The sequence below is a fragment of the Hyposmocoma kahamanoa genome, unplaced genomic scaffold (genome assembly GCF_003589595.1).
Source record: "Hyposmocoma kahamanoa isolate Upper Pololo Valley unplaced genomic scaffold, ASM358959v1 63, whole genome shotgun sequence".
Classification (NCBI taxonomy): domain Eukaryota; kingdom Metazoa; phylum Arthropoda; class Insecta; order Lepidoptera; family Cosmopterigidae; genus Hyposmocoma; species Hyposmocoma kahamanoa.
In genome coordinates this window covers 13,967,440-13,982,044 of record NW_020653851.1, presented here as the reverse complement: position 1 = coordinate 13,982,044, position 14,605 = coordinate 13,967,440, and the positions used below count along the sequence as shown (strand labels likewise).

At 33.7% G+C, this 14,605-nt stretch overlaps 1 protein-coding gene across 1 annotated transcript; it reads left to right on the top strand.

The window, feature by feature from the left end:
- The first annotated feature begins 4,221 nt into the window (after positions 1–4,221).
- LOC113230422 (odorant receptor 2a-like) lies at positions 4,222–11,458 on the top strand. Its single transcript, XM_026464351.1, has 5 exons — positions 4,222–4,982; positions 5,082–5,181; positions 5,265–5,366; positions 8,073–8,225; positions 11,402–11,458. Exons 1-5 carry the CDS (start codon positions 4,222–4,224, stop codon positions 11,456–11,458), a joined length of 1,173 nt encoding a protein of 390 aa, XP_026320136.1.
- The last annotated feature ends 3,147 nt before the right edge of the window (positions 11,459–14,605 follow it).

Here is a 14,605-nt window from a genome sequence, read left to right as displayed (position 1 = left end):
TAGTGATAAGTGTTCCTGCCTGCAAAACCACGCACCAAGCAACTACAGCTGATGATACTTTCTTATTATTTAAAGTTAAAAGGCACCAATGTTCCTACGACGATGTGTGTGATCTAAAGTAGTTGATTGGTTTGCTGTCAATAACCTATTCCTTAATGAGAAAAAAACAAATTGTGTGAATTTTACATTACCCAATGTTAGAGAGACGGTTACAAACATTGTAGTTAGAAACGAAAAATTGAATCTTGTGGATACAATTAAAAAATGTGAAAAAAAAAGTGGAAAGTCTTTCTAGATATAACGTTAGATGCTAAATTGCAATGGGGTCCCCATATAAGTAAGTTATCAAAACGGCTCGGCTCTGCAGTGTACGCGATTAAAAAAATACGGAAACTTTCAGACGTGAAAACCGCTAGATTGGTTTACTTCAGCTACTTTCACAGTTTAATGATATACGACATTTTGCTTTTGGATAATGTCGCCGCCGATATCAATAGAATCTTTATCCTGCAGAAACGTGCGGTTAGGACAACTTACAATCTGGGCCCCAGAGTATCTTTGAGAGATAAGTTTAAGGAAATTAACATTCTTACATTAGCCTCACAGTACATTTATGGAAATGTAATTTATGTTAAGAGGAATAGTAATTTCTTTATGAAAAATAGTGACAGACATAACATTAATACGAGGAATAAAAATAAACTAGCTGTTCTTGATAGTCGTCTTCACAAAGTAAAAAATTCATTTAAGGTGCAATGTATACGCTTCTGTAACAAGATTCCGGTTGTTATACAAAATTTGCTTTTCACGAGGTTTAAAACTATAGTGAAACAAAAATTGTATACTAAAGGTTATTTATTATACAACTTCTGCGTACTTGAATGACAAAAATCCGTGGTAGTAACCCATTTAGCTCATGGAGGTCGTCTCGATCTCTGATGTTTCAAAACAAAAAAAATATATATTGTAAATGTTGCATGTGTACAAAAGTTATTTACAAAGAGCAACTCCTAAAGTTTCTTGCTCATTCTTCTCAGGGAAATCTGCCTTAGGAGTGAGCGGTAGAGTTTAACCATTGTGACCATTTCAAGTGTAATAATGCTTAATTATGAAAAAAAAGATTATTTTGAATTTGAATTTGACTGTAGCGTCCTAGAGCCACATGGTGTCTCTATCGCGCAGTTGTGTTTTGATCTTTAATAGACCATTAAAAAATAATAATTTTTATTTAAAAAAAAACTGAAATCGTTAGGGACATCGTGTGTCTCTAGGATGCGTGACGCGATTAAGCAGGAATTTTTTAACTACTATATAAATTTTTGTGTCGTTCAGTAGGTTTCTCATATAAACGCTCTGTATCATTAATAAGAAAAATAACAAAACTTCATCAGAGTTTATATTTAAGCATACTATAGCTCTAGTGCATTGTGTTGAAAATTAAACTAGGTACTCCTCTCTAGACGAGTAACGCGTACATTCTCCGAGTTCAGTTATATTTTAATTTTCCGGACTCCACGAATAGGTACACACATCAAAAAAAGTTTGCGATCAGTTTGAAAACTTAACATATTTTTAATATGTGGAAATATTATTAAGAAATATGTAATAAATAGTTTTTTTGTTAAAAGTACAACATTAAATAAATAATTAAAATTAAAAACAAATAATAGTATCACTAAAGAGGTTTTTGAAATATTTTTAGAAATTAAAAAATATTTCAAGTTTTAAAAGTGATCGCAAACTTTTTTTGATGTGTGTACGCTATCTAAATAGCACAATGAACTTTTGCCTCAAGCCATCGTTAAGGTATACAACATCATTCTTCGTCTTATTGCAAACTCTATTCGATTCCTGTTGGGCTTACGATAATTTGAATCTTCATTTCGAATTTTTTCATTCATTTTGTTGATTTTGTTTAGGATTTATTGTACTGCTGTACTTTAATCTGTCTTATAGTTTCATATACCATATCTTAAAGACGCTCTTTTTAGTTCTGAATTCTATTATCTTTGGTACTCGCCACTGAGCTGAAAATTTTCATAGTACTAAAATTATAATGAGATTCAAAGAAGAACTTCGTATTTTTGCTAATTAAAATCTCAAATAAAAGACGTTTTCAAACGCTATACTGCCTGCACAGATAATACAATACTATATTGACCTAGTCGAGCCATAAACCGTTATAAAAAAAATATTGGTCAAATTATATTTTGGTTCTTGGCCAGTTCTATTCTATTCTAAGAAATTAGTTAAAAAAAATTGCGGGCTTTTGAAGTTACAAGTACAGCTTTTACAAAGATTATTTTTATTTTAAGTATATTATGAAGAAAAAACGAAGAAAGAAATAGTGATGAAGAAAGTTAGAACTATATTCCTTATTTTAAAACTAATTACAAAAGACTTTAAAAATTCCAATAATTGAGAATTCAAAGTTTTTGTTCAAAGTGATAGAAGATAATGTGATTTAAGTGAAAGCGAAAACATAAATATTGACTCCCGCCGCTTATGACTGGTTAAAAACCCCAAATAAGTGAATTAAGTTATTTAAGAGAAATTGAAAATATAGTGTATTAAAACCACAATGGAAAATATTACTGAGGATCTCGATAATTAAAAGACATGGCTCAAAGAACTTGTATTCAAGCCAAAACTTTTAATAATAAAAAAGAAATGGGTTAAAATTTATTCAAAAAAGTTTCTTGTCGTGGATTGTTAATAAAATGTACATTTAATATTGGTTCTGTTTCATTATTTTATTTACTCGTAGAAAAAGTATTGTATGCAATCATTGCATATTTAGGTCTTAAAATCTCGTACCGGTACTCAACTTTAAGAACCCTCATTAAGCAACGATTCGATTGCATAAAATACTATTTAAGAATCTTCAGTGAATCGTCGAACTTTTTCTTTTTATGTACATTTATTTATTGTATTATAAATAAAATTAATTATTTTTTTGTGGACGTACTCCACTAATTTGTTATAATTATTAATATAAATATCGAACACAAAGAAAATTTATTTCGATTAGGTAGGACTCGAATTTGCGTCTGTATGCAAACTAGGGCTATAAAAAAACTAAGACCCACCACTTTACCAAGTTAGCTACAGACCTATCCAGCAGACCTCACAAATTTCTATGTTTGTTACAGATATTTTGTATAGGGTTTTATAACGGCGATAAACAGCGGAAAAAATTACTTCGTAATCGACGCCCTGCCTGTTTGTCAAAAAGTCATAGTATAACACCTAAAAGAAAAGGACGCTTAATTGCTTTAAGCCTTTCATGAAATTTTTTTTAAAATCTGTATTAATTGATTCAAAACTATGTTGTCGCATTCTAAACATAATATCATTGCGCATTATATAATTCACGTGCACTATACGAAGCTTCCGAGTATTAAAGAGGTTTTCAAGACCCCAGGCTACCCCTGCAATTAAGCGCAAGAAGGGTTGCACCGCTCTCCGAATTGCAAACACGTCCATTGTTTTAATCTACTCGGTGAATCCCGGATATAGCGGCAATAAGATTCTAACTCAAGTAGATCTTCTCTTGCTTGGAAATTTCATAGAGCTTACGTCGGAGGGAGAGATCAAGCAATATTGGGCAGTGTCCCTGCCGTAGAATTTGCTAAAGTATACTCGATTGAAATATTAATAAAGAGGTCAAAGCGTTGATGGCTACGAATTAATGAACAACTCTTGACTTGAATTAGAAAACTTGCGTTGTTTTGAAAACTCCTGAGGAATAAAACGAAAATAAAAATATAGATACTAGAATTAAAATACGACAAAAGGAATGCTCATACATAAATGTCTCGCATACGATCGCCACAGCGTTATTACATTACTTGCCCTTTCAATTTTTTAAACTTAATTCTTTTTAGTTTAAATAAATAATTACATTACCTCTGTCATTTTATGTCATGAATAAAATAAGTTTTTTCAGTGTCAAAGAGATTAAATATGATTAATAAAAATGTCTAACAGTTTTCAGTATAATACCTAATAACACGTCTTGCAAATGGCTCGGTTATTTTTTCTTCAAATATGAAATGTAATCCATACATGGTATGTAATCTAGCCCTTGCCCTAGTATTTAAGTTATTAGTTGATCTCTTTCTTATGTTACGATGCTTGAATAAATGAGTAACACTTAAGTAATTACACTATATAAGAATATCACAGCATTTTTAATAAGTTCATAATAATTTTGTCACCATGTTGTCCACTCGCCCGTCCGATTGTTTTAAACTAAATATTTTCTTTTGGAAAATTTTTGGGATTTGGCCTGGAAGAAAATATACCAAGTTTTATAAATATGTTTCTGCTACGTATTTGCTTATCACATGGATAATTTACAATTTTCTTCTTACGTTAAACCTTTTCTATAGTCCCAGGAAAATTGATTTGATTATTCGCGAAGCCACATTTTACTTTAACGAGGTGGCAATTACTGCACAAGTATTAATGATACTCAAAATGCGTGTTGAAATATTTGAGATATTTGAATATCTGGACTGCAACACTTTCGAGGGAAATGACGATATTTCCAAAAGCTATATCAAGAAAGCTATTGATCAATATAATTTTTGCCACAGACTCTATTTAATTTTTTGCCATTTTGCCTACGTTGCGCTAGCGGTGTTTCCTGTTATTCGGTATTGGATAACCAGTGGGCCATTAGAATTACCGATAAGCAAATACTATTTTTTGACTGATGAACATCGAGATAACTATTTTATATATTGGTATATTTATCAATCATTAGGAATATACGGGCATATGACGTACGATATAAACATAGACTCTTTTATCGTTGGATTGATGCTGATGGCAATCACTCAATTGAAAGTTATCAATTATCAATTGTCGAATATGAAATTAAACTCAATAGAAGCAACGGGGACAAAGGATGTCCAAGAAACAATTTTCATTTCGAAGCTTAAACAGAATTTACGACATTATGAGCTCGTTTTGAAGTAATTTTCCTAATATCATTTATTAAATATAAAATAATAGTTAAATCATAATGTTTAATGACTTACAGACAAATCTATTGAAAGTGTTCCTTGTTCTAGGTATTGTGCTCGGGTTACGGATGTCATAAGGGTGACAATGTTTGTGCAATTTAGTATGTCATCAGCTGTCATCTGCGCGGTGTTGTATGGCTTACTATTGGTAAAAAAATCTGTTAAGTTCCACTCGTTGGTAATATTTTCGATATCTTGTTTTGAGTATGATTAATGAATATTTGGTTACAGCCGTCGTCGATGGAAAATATTATATTTATGGTGGTTTACTTGGGAGCAATGACAACTGAAATTTTTGTACCTGGATGGCTTGGAACACAGCTTTCTTACGAAGTAAGTACTTATGTTTTCGGTGTATTTTGATTATATTAAGCTGCGTTATCTCACTGGCAGCTAACTGGGTACTTAAACTAGCTTGAGTACTTAAGGTTAAAGAGACAAATCCTAAAAATTAGGAATAACAGTCCAAGTACTATTTTCTGCAAGGGATGCTATTTCCTTCTCGATTGCACCAACCCGCTTGGAAGTGTCATGGTTATCAATTGCTTCTTCATGAGATTTAGATTCAAAATTCGCGGCAAAGTACACTATATGGTTATAAACAAATTCTTTGGTCTTTGTGAGGTACATGATAAATCCGATTTAGTCATTCTCTTTTTGGGTTGACTTATGTTATCATTTTTTGTACTTAATCCACTAAAAATTGTTACATTTGGACAAAGTTTTTTCTCAAATGCCTTAGATTTATAAGTGCGCAAAATCAATTTCATTCGAGCCAGTTTTGCGAGGTTAGTTTTTTTCGATACCCGGTTTTATTATCAATATTTATACATGTCTTAAACCGTAACAAACCGTAGCAAAACTATGTGACACCATATTGCCCTCCTTGTCATAACTAACGCATTTACATTTTGGTATCTTTCGTGATTTTTTTATAATATTAAGTGACGGGACGAACAAGTCGTGCGCCTGATGGTAAACTACACGCCTGTTCATAACAGTTGCAGTGCCACTCAGAGCTTAAATCGCACAGATCTGACGGGCACTGCCAATACGCCCGTCGTACGTACATAAGTTGACAAGTTCCATGTGCCTGTAATTTCACCAGCACCCTTATTCTTCAAAACCGGAACACAGTAATGCTGACATTATTGCTTGACGGCAGAAAGAAGTAAGGTGGCAGTACTTCCCTGGACGTACTATTAAATTCTCGTAAATAAAAAAATATATATATAAAATAAAATTAAAATATAAATTGTAAATTTAAAATCTCGTCATAATATTGATAATTAAAGTTATTTTTTCTTTGAAAAATGTCAATTACCTACGTAGATTTTGCTAACAATAAAAGTGAAAACAAATAAGATGTAAAAATACCGCTTATAGGGGGGCTGTAAATCTGGTTTCACTGATTCCAGATAAGTTAGTAAATCAATTTCGCTAAAAATGTCAATTACGTCAGTTATGGCATGGACCACTCAAGAGGACTGCTAATCTCCATACTAAAGATCGTAACTCTGAAAAAGGTCAAAATACCGTCTTAGACCTAGATGGTGTTGATCGATAGCCTAGAAGTAGTTTATATTATATAAATAGTCGTGGATATCCATTATTTTTTTCCTTGTTATTCAAATATCGTCGCCTTACTATTTCATACTCGTATCTTAAAGCACAAAGTTATTGAAATGCTAATCAGTACAGAGTACTAAAAAAAAACCGACCTCAAAAGTCATTCATCGTCTAATTTGCCACCTTAAGAGGTGGAATACTTTCTTCAAATTTAAATGTAACCATATCTGAAGTACTTTCTTTCCAACAAAAAAGAATCATCAAAATCGGTTCATAAATTTGCCGGAGTTATCGCGTAACATACATACAAAAAATATACAGTCGAATTGAGAACCTCCTCCTTTTTTTAAAGTCGGTTAAAAATGGATTGTACTTACAAATTTTGCAAGCTGCTTTCGCATCACATTTCCTTCATATTCACACACTGGCTTTTACCTATTCTTAAAGTAACGCATCCAAATTAACACCCTTGATAAAAAATTTAAAATAAATAGAAAGTTTTGCCATCTCCTGAATAATCACTCTTTATAAGATACGAGAAAGTAAGGCATCGATATTGATCATGAGCTAAAATTATTTTCTGAACTTTGACAAAAATGCGTGTCTATAAATGGCATTGTGTGTTGTAAATTAATTTATTAATTAACGCTGCCTAATAAGGGTAGATGGAGCTAATCCTAAACAAAATAAAAGAATCCGTAAAAAGCCGTACAATAAGCGCCATCTAGTATATTTGTTTGTTATAACTAGAACTCAGAGTAGTTTTATGATAAATTGCAGCTTGTCACTGTAAAACAAATTAGTTATAAAATAACTATTTGGTACTCGTCGCGACGTCTGGTGTGCCAATTGGTATTAAATACCCGACTACGCCGTCTTGTATTGCGATTTGCGTTGCAATTAGCTCTTGAGGTATTGGTCCATTGGTTATAGTAAGAAGGGCAGCACATTAATGATTAGCTCTGTTTCTCTGATCTACTAATTGTCTATAGCAAATGAAACTATTTTTCCGGATTTAAATCGCGTATATTTGTTACAAACCAACGTTTGAGGCCCTTTACAGGTCTCATGATCACGGTTGACTGCGATGGTACAGTCATCAACCAGTTATGTCTAATATTAACGCAAACCACCTATTTTTTCACTATAGTTACAAAAGTTATTAATTAAATACCTTATTTATAATTTTACAAAGAAACATTCCAATTTACGCTACATTGTTTTACAAATTATTTTATTTTAACAATATGAATTTTTATTATGTTAAATTTGTTATTAATTAATAATGGAAATTAGAATAAATTAAGACGTAGTAATTAGTACTGCAGCCATAAGTCTGTTTGGGATTTTTCTTCAGAGGAAATACTGGAGCCCAAACTGATGGTGAATCCGGAAAAATAGTTTCATTTCCTATGTGTAACAATCGTGAAAACCTAAGAACTCGATACTAATTGTCTCTTTCATTTTCAGAGCGGACTATTGGTGTCATCCGCTTACAATATTGATTGGTTACCTAGATCCCAGTCGTTTAAGAGGAGCTTAAAACTCTTTATAGTACGAGCTAACATTCCTATTAAACTTCATCTGTACATGTTTCATTTGAACTTGGAAAGTTTTCTTGCGGTGAGAATTTAACTATAATCTTGTGCATCTTTGTCGCTACGATTTTCCAGAAACAACGCTGTAGCGTTTAAAATATTATTATATTAAATTTTATTGAATTGATATTCAATTATTTTTTTGTGAAATTACTGCACTAGTTTGTTATAATTATAAAAATACAAAGATCAAATACTTAGAAAAAATTCCTTCGATCTGGCTAGATTCGAACCGACGTCTCTTGGCAAACCGTGCCAGACGCTATGCCAATTTAACCATGGAACGAACCTGTGGACCTCATACATTTTTCTATGCTTGTTGTCGTATCTTTGTATTTGGTTTTCAACGACTTTTTAGCCGTAGTCATCTATGAGAAATTTATGAAAGTATTTCGTCACACAGTTAGATACCTTTACAGCTAATCAGCCCTATTTTTATTGAATTGATATTCAATTATTTTTTATGATTATATTATTTTTGTTTTTTAATACGTGAGGCGCACTATAAGTTTCCGGAATGAAAACGAAAAAAATACTATAAACGCTCAGAAATGAATTCATTGTTTCTTAAAATATTCTCGGTTAGCGTTAATACACTTTTTCATATGAATAAACCAATTTTGAAAACATTTATAAAATAATAATAATAATAATTATTATTTATGCCACTTCTCCGTGACAATTTGTGAAACATATTTTTCATACTCTTCGACAGCCTCTTCAGGTGATGAAAATCGTTGACCGCGTAGGTAGTTCTTAATTTTTGGAAATAAATAAAAGTCACAAGGTGCCAGGTCGGGACAGTACGCGGGATGGCTCATAATGTTAACGTTGTTCACCTTCAAAAATTCATTTGTCTGGCTGGCCGTGTGAGAACTGGCATTATTTTGGTGCAAGATTATACGGCGTTTTCGGTTATTTTTACGGAGTTTGTCAATAACTTCCGGCAAATAAATGGTCGTGTACCAATCACTATTCACGGTACAGCGATTCTCCAAAGCAACAGTAGCCACGTGTCCAGTTTTATTTAAAAAAGAAGCAATCATCTGCACTTTGGTTGGTTTCGGCTCATCTCGAAAGACCCATACGCTCGATTGCTGCTTTGTTTTGGGATCGCAACTATAAATCCATGTTTCGTCACCTATTACTATGTCCCACACCAAATTAGATGCCCCTTAATTGAATCTGGTAAACATGACATTGCAGCAAATGACACGATCCGTTTTTTGAGCCTCAGTCAAATTGTGTGGGATCCACCGAGAGCACAGCTTTTTCACACCCAAATGTTTGTGTAGTATTAACTGTATTTGACTCATGTCTATGCCTAAAGATGTCTATGTCACATTTCTGCCTGTTTTGATCATACGGTGCACAGCATCGATGTTTTTGTTGTTCAAAGCAGTGAACGGGCGACCATCACGAAATTCGTCACTGAGATTCACACGACCGCGTTTGAATTCTGCAAACTAGCTATAAATAGTCGTCTTGCATGGTACTTCATCGCCAAAAGCAGTTTGAAGCCGAGAGAAGCTCCGCTGAGCTCTTGAATTACATTTAAAGTCGTAGAAAATCGTACTACGAAGATTTTCATGAGTTAAATCCATGGTGATGTGGACAACTGATTTTTAAAATGACGCCACAATGTAAAAACAAGTGACAGTCAGATGAAACAAACTGTATTCTACAGCCAAAGAGTTCCATTTTTAAATGTTGTAATTACTTGTTAAATATTGTTCATGTAAGTGGCCAGTTCCGGAAACTTATACTGCGCCCTATGTGTATTGTACCCTTGGTATAATAAAGCCACGTCAAAAGTGGTGGTAAGTGACACGTCTGTTGCAGTACCACTCAGTGCTTTAAATCACAAAGACCTGAGGATCGCTGCCACTGTCACCCTTATTCTTCATAACCGGAACGTAGTAATGCTCACATTACAGCTTGGTGGCAGAAATAGGTAAAGTGGCAGTACTTCACTGGACGAACTCTTTCATAAGGAGCTCTACTGCTACTAAGATGCTACTGCAAATATGTGACAGTGAAAATGATTAAATCAGCTATCCATCTGCTAATATCTGACCATAATTAAAAGAAAATAAATTAAAATTGTAAAAACCAAAGTTACAAGAGTCTTACACTTACTACACTATTTATATTAAACTATTTATAAGCACTTAATCTCTAATCCTCTTAGCGAACCTAAATAAAACACTGAACTGAAAGTACATAATGAAGTATCGCTGCTTTTGAAGCCATTGTGGTAATAATGATGTTGCATGCGGCAATTCTTGGAATTAAATTTAAATCATTAGCGGATTTCGCTCATACAAGTCATTAAACGTCTACGCGCCATTTGATCTGCTGCCGTCCACTAACTAAAACGGGGTTAAGTGACAAAATATTTTTTTGAGATATCATAAAAAACCATAACCCAGTTTTAGAATATTGAAATTGTTTAATGATATTTCACCTATGCATTGTTAGGATAAGTTCCGATAAATCGAACACGTTAACTAATTTTAACTGTTATGACCATTGACTTACAAATAAATGGACGACGGGTCTAATACAAAAACCACGAAAAAAATGTCCCAAGTCAACCTATTTAAACGTAGTGACATGTAAAGGAATATAAAAAGCTAAAACGTTGAATTTAAATTGTAATGTCATCGCAGTACTGTCTAATTTTGCTTGCTTCGCTGTCAGTCGAACAAACGAAGACTAAAGCGTGAATGACGCCCTGTATACGATTTTAACGCCCTATAAGTTCGGACACTTTTTAGCGCGGACCCGAGGTCCATATAATTGTAAGTCACTGGTTATGACAGAGAATTTTATGCTCCATTTTTTGCTATTTAAAACGATTATTTGACCATCTGTCACTTAGCCGCGTTTTTGGTTAGTGGACGTCAGTCTGGCTAGATATACGACTAAAATCCTGATTGTCAATTAGGCATTGACTAAATAAATGACAGCGTTAAAGGCAAAACTCTAGATTGCCAGTTAAAAAGCTAATTAAGCAATTTCGATGAGAGATGGACATCGTATTTTGTTTAAGCGATTTATTTATAGTTTCAGGTGAAGATAATTTTGTCTTATTTACTTTCTTTTGTTGAATATCATGACGGGTCGAGGGGTTTGTCTTTATATTTTTTCGATCTTTGTATTAATATAATAATTTTGTCTTTTCATTTTACTTTACAGATCATGAAAACTGCGTATTCCTGTTTCTCACTTCTTAGAAATGTACAAAGTCGATAAATGTAGCCTGACAGCTTGACTCAGTAGGTCGCCTTAAGGACATATAAGTACTTAAGTTATTAGAGTAAAAGTAATTTAATAAATGGTAAGCACTTATGTAGTCGGTAGGTGTTACATATTTCTTTACTTCGCCACGTTGTCAGCTAGTACAAAATAACACTTAAATATGTATTAATATAGGGTGCCTTCAAATTAGACGCTTATAAAAGCCCTGCTGCAGTGGTGCCACTGTGGCGCAGCAGCCGAGCCACTAATAATTTTCATACAATATTTTGCAGCGCCGTTGCAGCGCCACAATCGTGACGCGCGCGCCATTATTACAGTCACAATTAGTGAACTAAAAATTACTGAAGTGCTACAGACGCGCGGTTGCTGCGTCACACAAGCGATTGCAGCGCTTCTTCAAGCGTTTAATTTGAAGAGTCGATACTACCTCAGCTCGAATTCAAATTTTCCCCGTACCAATACGGTTCATTAACGGCAGATATACTGGCTTTATTTCAGAATTTATTTCTTTACAAACGAAATTAATGCCATTTGAAAAATGTATATCGTATAATATACGTGTTCTATTTAGTTCAGTTGATGTAAAAAGAAATCTTTGGTATATGTAAAGCACCTATTGATTACAGCGGTTTTCTTGTAAAATTTCGTGGTAAGTTTGTGTTTTTTTTCTATTGTGAAATTTTTTAGGTATCGTTTACGTAATACGTTTTCACACCGTATAGTAATCAGTGTGTATCCTCTGCTTTACTATATATTTTTCCAAGTTATTGATTCAACACTTTCACTTTTATGCGGAATCAACTAAAGCCATTTGAGGTTGTATAGACTCTTAATATCGAAAGTTACATCATTATCATTGTCTCTGTAAACAGTTTTATTTAAATTGTTTCCAGAGCTTTAAGATCAAAATTCAATTAAAATGATGTCAAATAAATTTGTAGCTCGACGTCGAGTACGTATTTCAGACAATGTACGTACATACAACATACGTACGGGGTAGTTGAAAACATAATCGCTGCTTTACAACTATAGTAGTGGTCTATTATGGATTGGTATCCATGGTTTTTTTTTGTTACGATACCAAATGATGGGATGAGCAAGTCGTGTGCTTGGTGGTAATTGACACGCCGATCCATAACCGTTACAATACCACTCAGAGCTTTAAATAGCAAAGATCTGAGGGGCACTGCCAATGAGCCCGTCACCCTGAGACGGTTAACATTTCGGACGCAAGATGAGGACGTACCTGGTAGGTCCAAACTGGGATATGAACTTTTCTAGATTGGTTCTGGCTTGGGTGTTCTGGGTAAAGCCCTGGAGAGAATTTCGTCGCTCCGTGGTACTCATAGTATAGGTAAATGGTTCACATATTATTCTTAACATAAAATGAATTAATGATATACCTTACAAGTATTAAAATCATAAAAATGTACCATAAATATTACAACATATTATTTTTGTAAATTGACTATGACTTTTAAAATGGTGGTAAGCAAATCACGTCAAATAAAGTTGTAACAGATAATTTGAAATAAGTGTGTATTTTCTTTATAAAGTACCAATTTCCGATATGATGGACGACTACGGAATTTTATTATAATCAACTACACATACAAACTTAACATTTAACATTTGCAAAGAAAAATAGAATTGTGTAAGTCTATTGGAATTTAAACCACGCATCCATGGATTACGTAAGCTACAAATAATATTGCTACAATTAGTCATTAGGCTGCTCTAACTAAATTTTATTGTACCGCTATAAAGCATCACGTTGCTTTGTGACACTACACTATTTATATTCATGAATGTTAAATATTTAATGTTCGTCATGAAACGTTATCCTAATGCTGCATGTATATGTGGCGGCTGTCATACTCGTATATGTCATATACTATTTTCGGAACCGTCACGAATTGAGTTTGCGGCCGGATACAACAGTTTGGTTCTGGAATAGGATCACATCACTTCGTTAGACTGTGCCTGATTGGAAGCAGGATCCAGATAGGAAACTGACCACTGGTTCCACGATTTCCCTTCCTTTATATACCATACCCTCGGTGTTTCAGTTTCAGACACCCGCGAGCTAATGATGTAAACGTGCTAAGGCCACGACGGTGCTCGAGCTCATAGCGATTTTATGGCAAACGCTTTGGCGGTATAACCCATATTTAACGGAGTAGGAGTAATGGTAATTCTGTGAGATGACACACCGATACACCTAAATTGCATTTTTCACATTATTGCTTTTAATTTGAGTGCTAGGGCTATGCTGTACTGAAAACTCATTAGTGAAAATTTCCATTTAAATATTTGATGCACATTATAATTGAATGATGAAAAAATATGTATACGCAATTACCTGTTGTAAGTATGTGTATCGGGGTTCCTTTATTAATTTAAAATGAACTACATTATCGTCATGATGTCCGCACGTTTATCAATTTATGTCTCAAGGTGACAAGCGCAATGGCAGTATCCCTTACATCTCTGCGATTTAAAGTTCTAAGTGACACTGCAATTGCTATGGGCAGGCGTATCGCTTACCACCAGACGCTTGACTTGTTTATCCCGCAACTTGGTTATATGCGTTATTAGTCGTTTATAGTTATAAATTTAAAAAATGTCTGTACTATTCAAATGTTTGGCAATAGTGGAAAATAAGCAGTGTTCTAAAATTGTTTTAGGGTTATTTGATATCCAGTTGATCGTCAAAAGTGCCGATGAGCAAATAATATCTCCTGAAAAATAAATCTCCAAACGCCTACTTCTTCGTAGACTAGTCTATCAATAAATCAACTGAATGTACGAGCATATTATGATGTGTAACATAAACATCGGCTCTTTCATTGCCGCCGGAATGATAATGATAGCAATCACTCAGGTCTGCTGAATGTTATCATTTCGATATCCCATAGAACAAAGGGTGTAAGTAATATTTTTTTAAACCGACTTCAAAAAAAGGAGGAGGTTCTCAATTCGTATTTTTTTTGTATGTATGTTACGCGATAACTCCGCCGTTTGTGAACCAATTTTGATGATTCTTTTTTTTGTTGGAAAGAAGGTACCTCAGATGTGGTCCCATTTAAATTTCAAGAAAATATTCCACCTCTAAGGGTGGCAAACTAGGGGATGAATGAC

What these genes read in the sequence shown, in the direction of transcription:
- LOC113230422 (XM_026464351.1), top strand. Translation starts at nt 4,222, where the DNA reads ATGTTGTCCACTCGCCCGTCCGATTGTTTTAAACTAAATATTTTCTTT. An exon ending in CATTATGAGCTCGTTTTGAA is followed by an intron (nt 4,983 to 5,081) that starts GTAATTTTCCTA and finishes TCCTTGTTCTAG; the next exon opens with GTATTGTGCTCGGGTTACGG. An exon ending in TGTTGTATGGCTTACTATTG is followed by an intron (nt 5,182 to 5,264) that starts GTAAAAAAATCT and finishes ATTTGGTTACAG; the next exon opens with CCGTCGTCGATGGAAAATAT.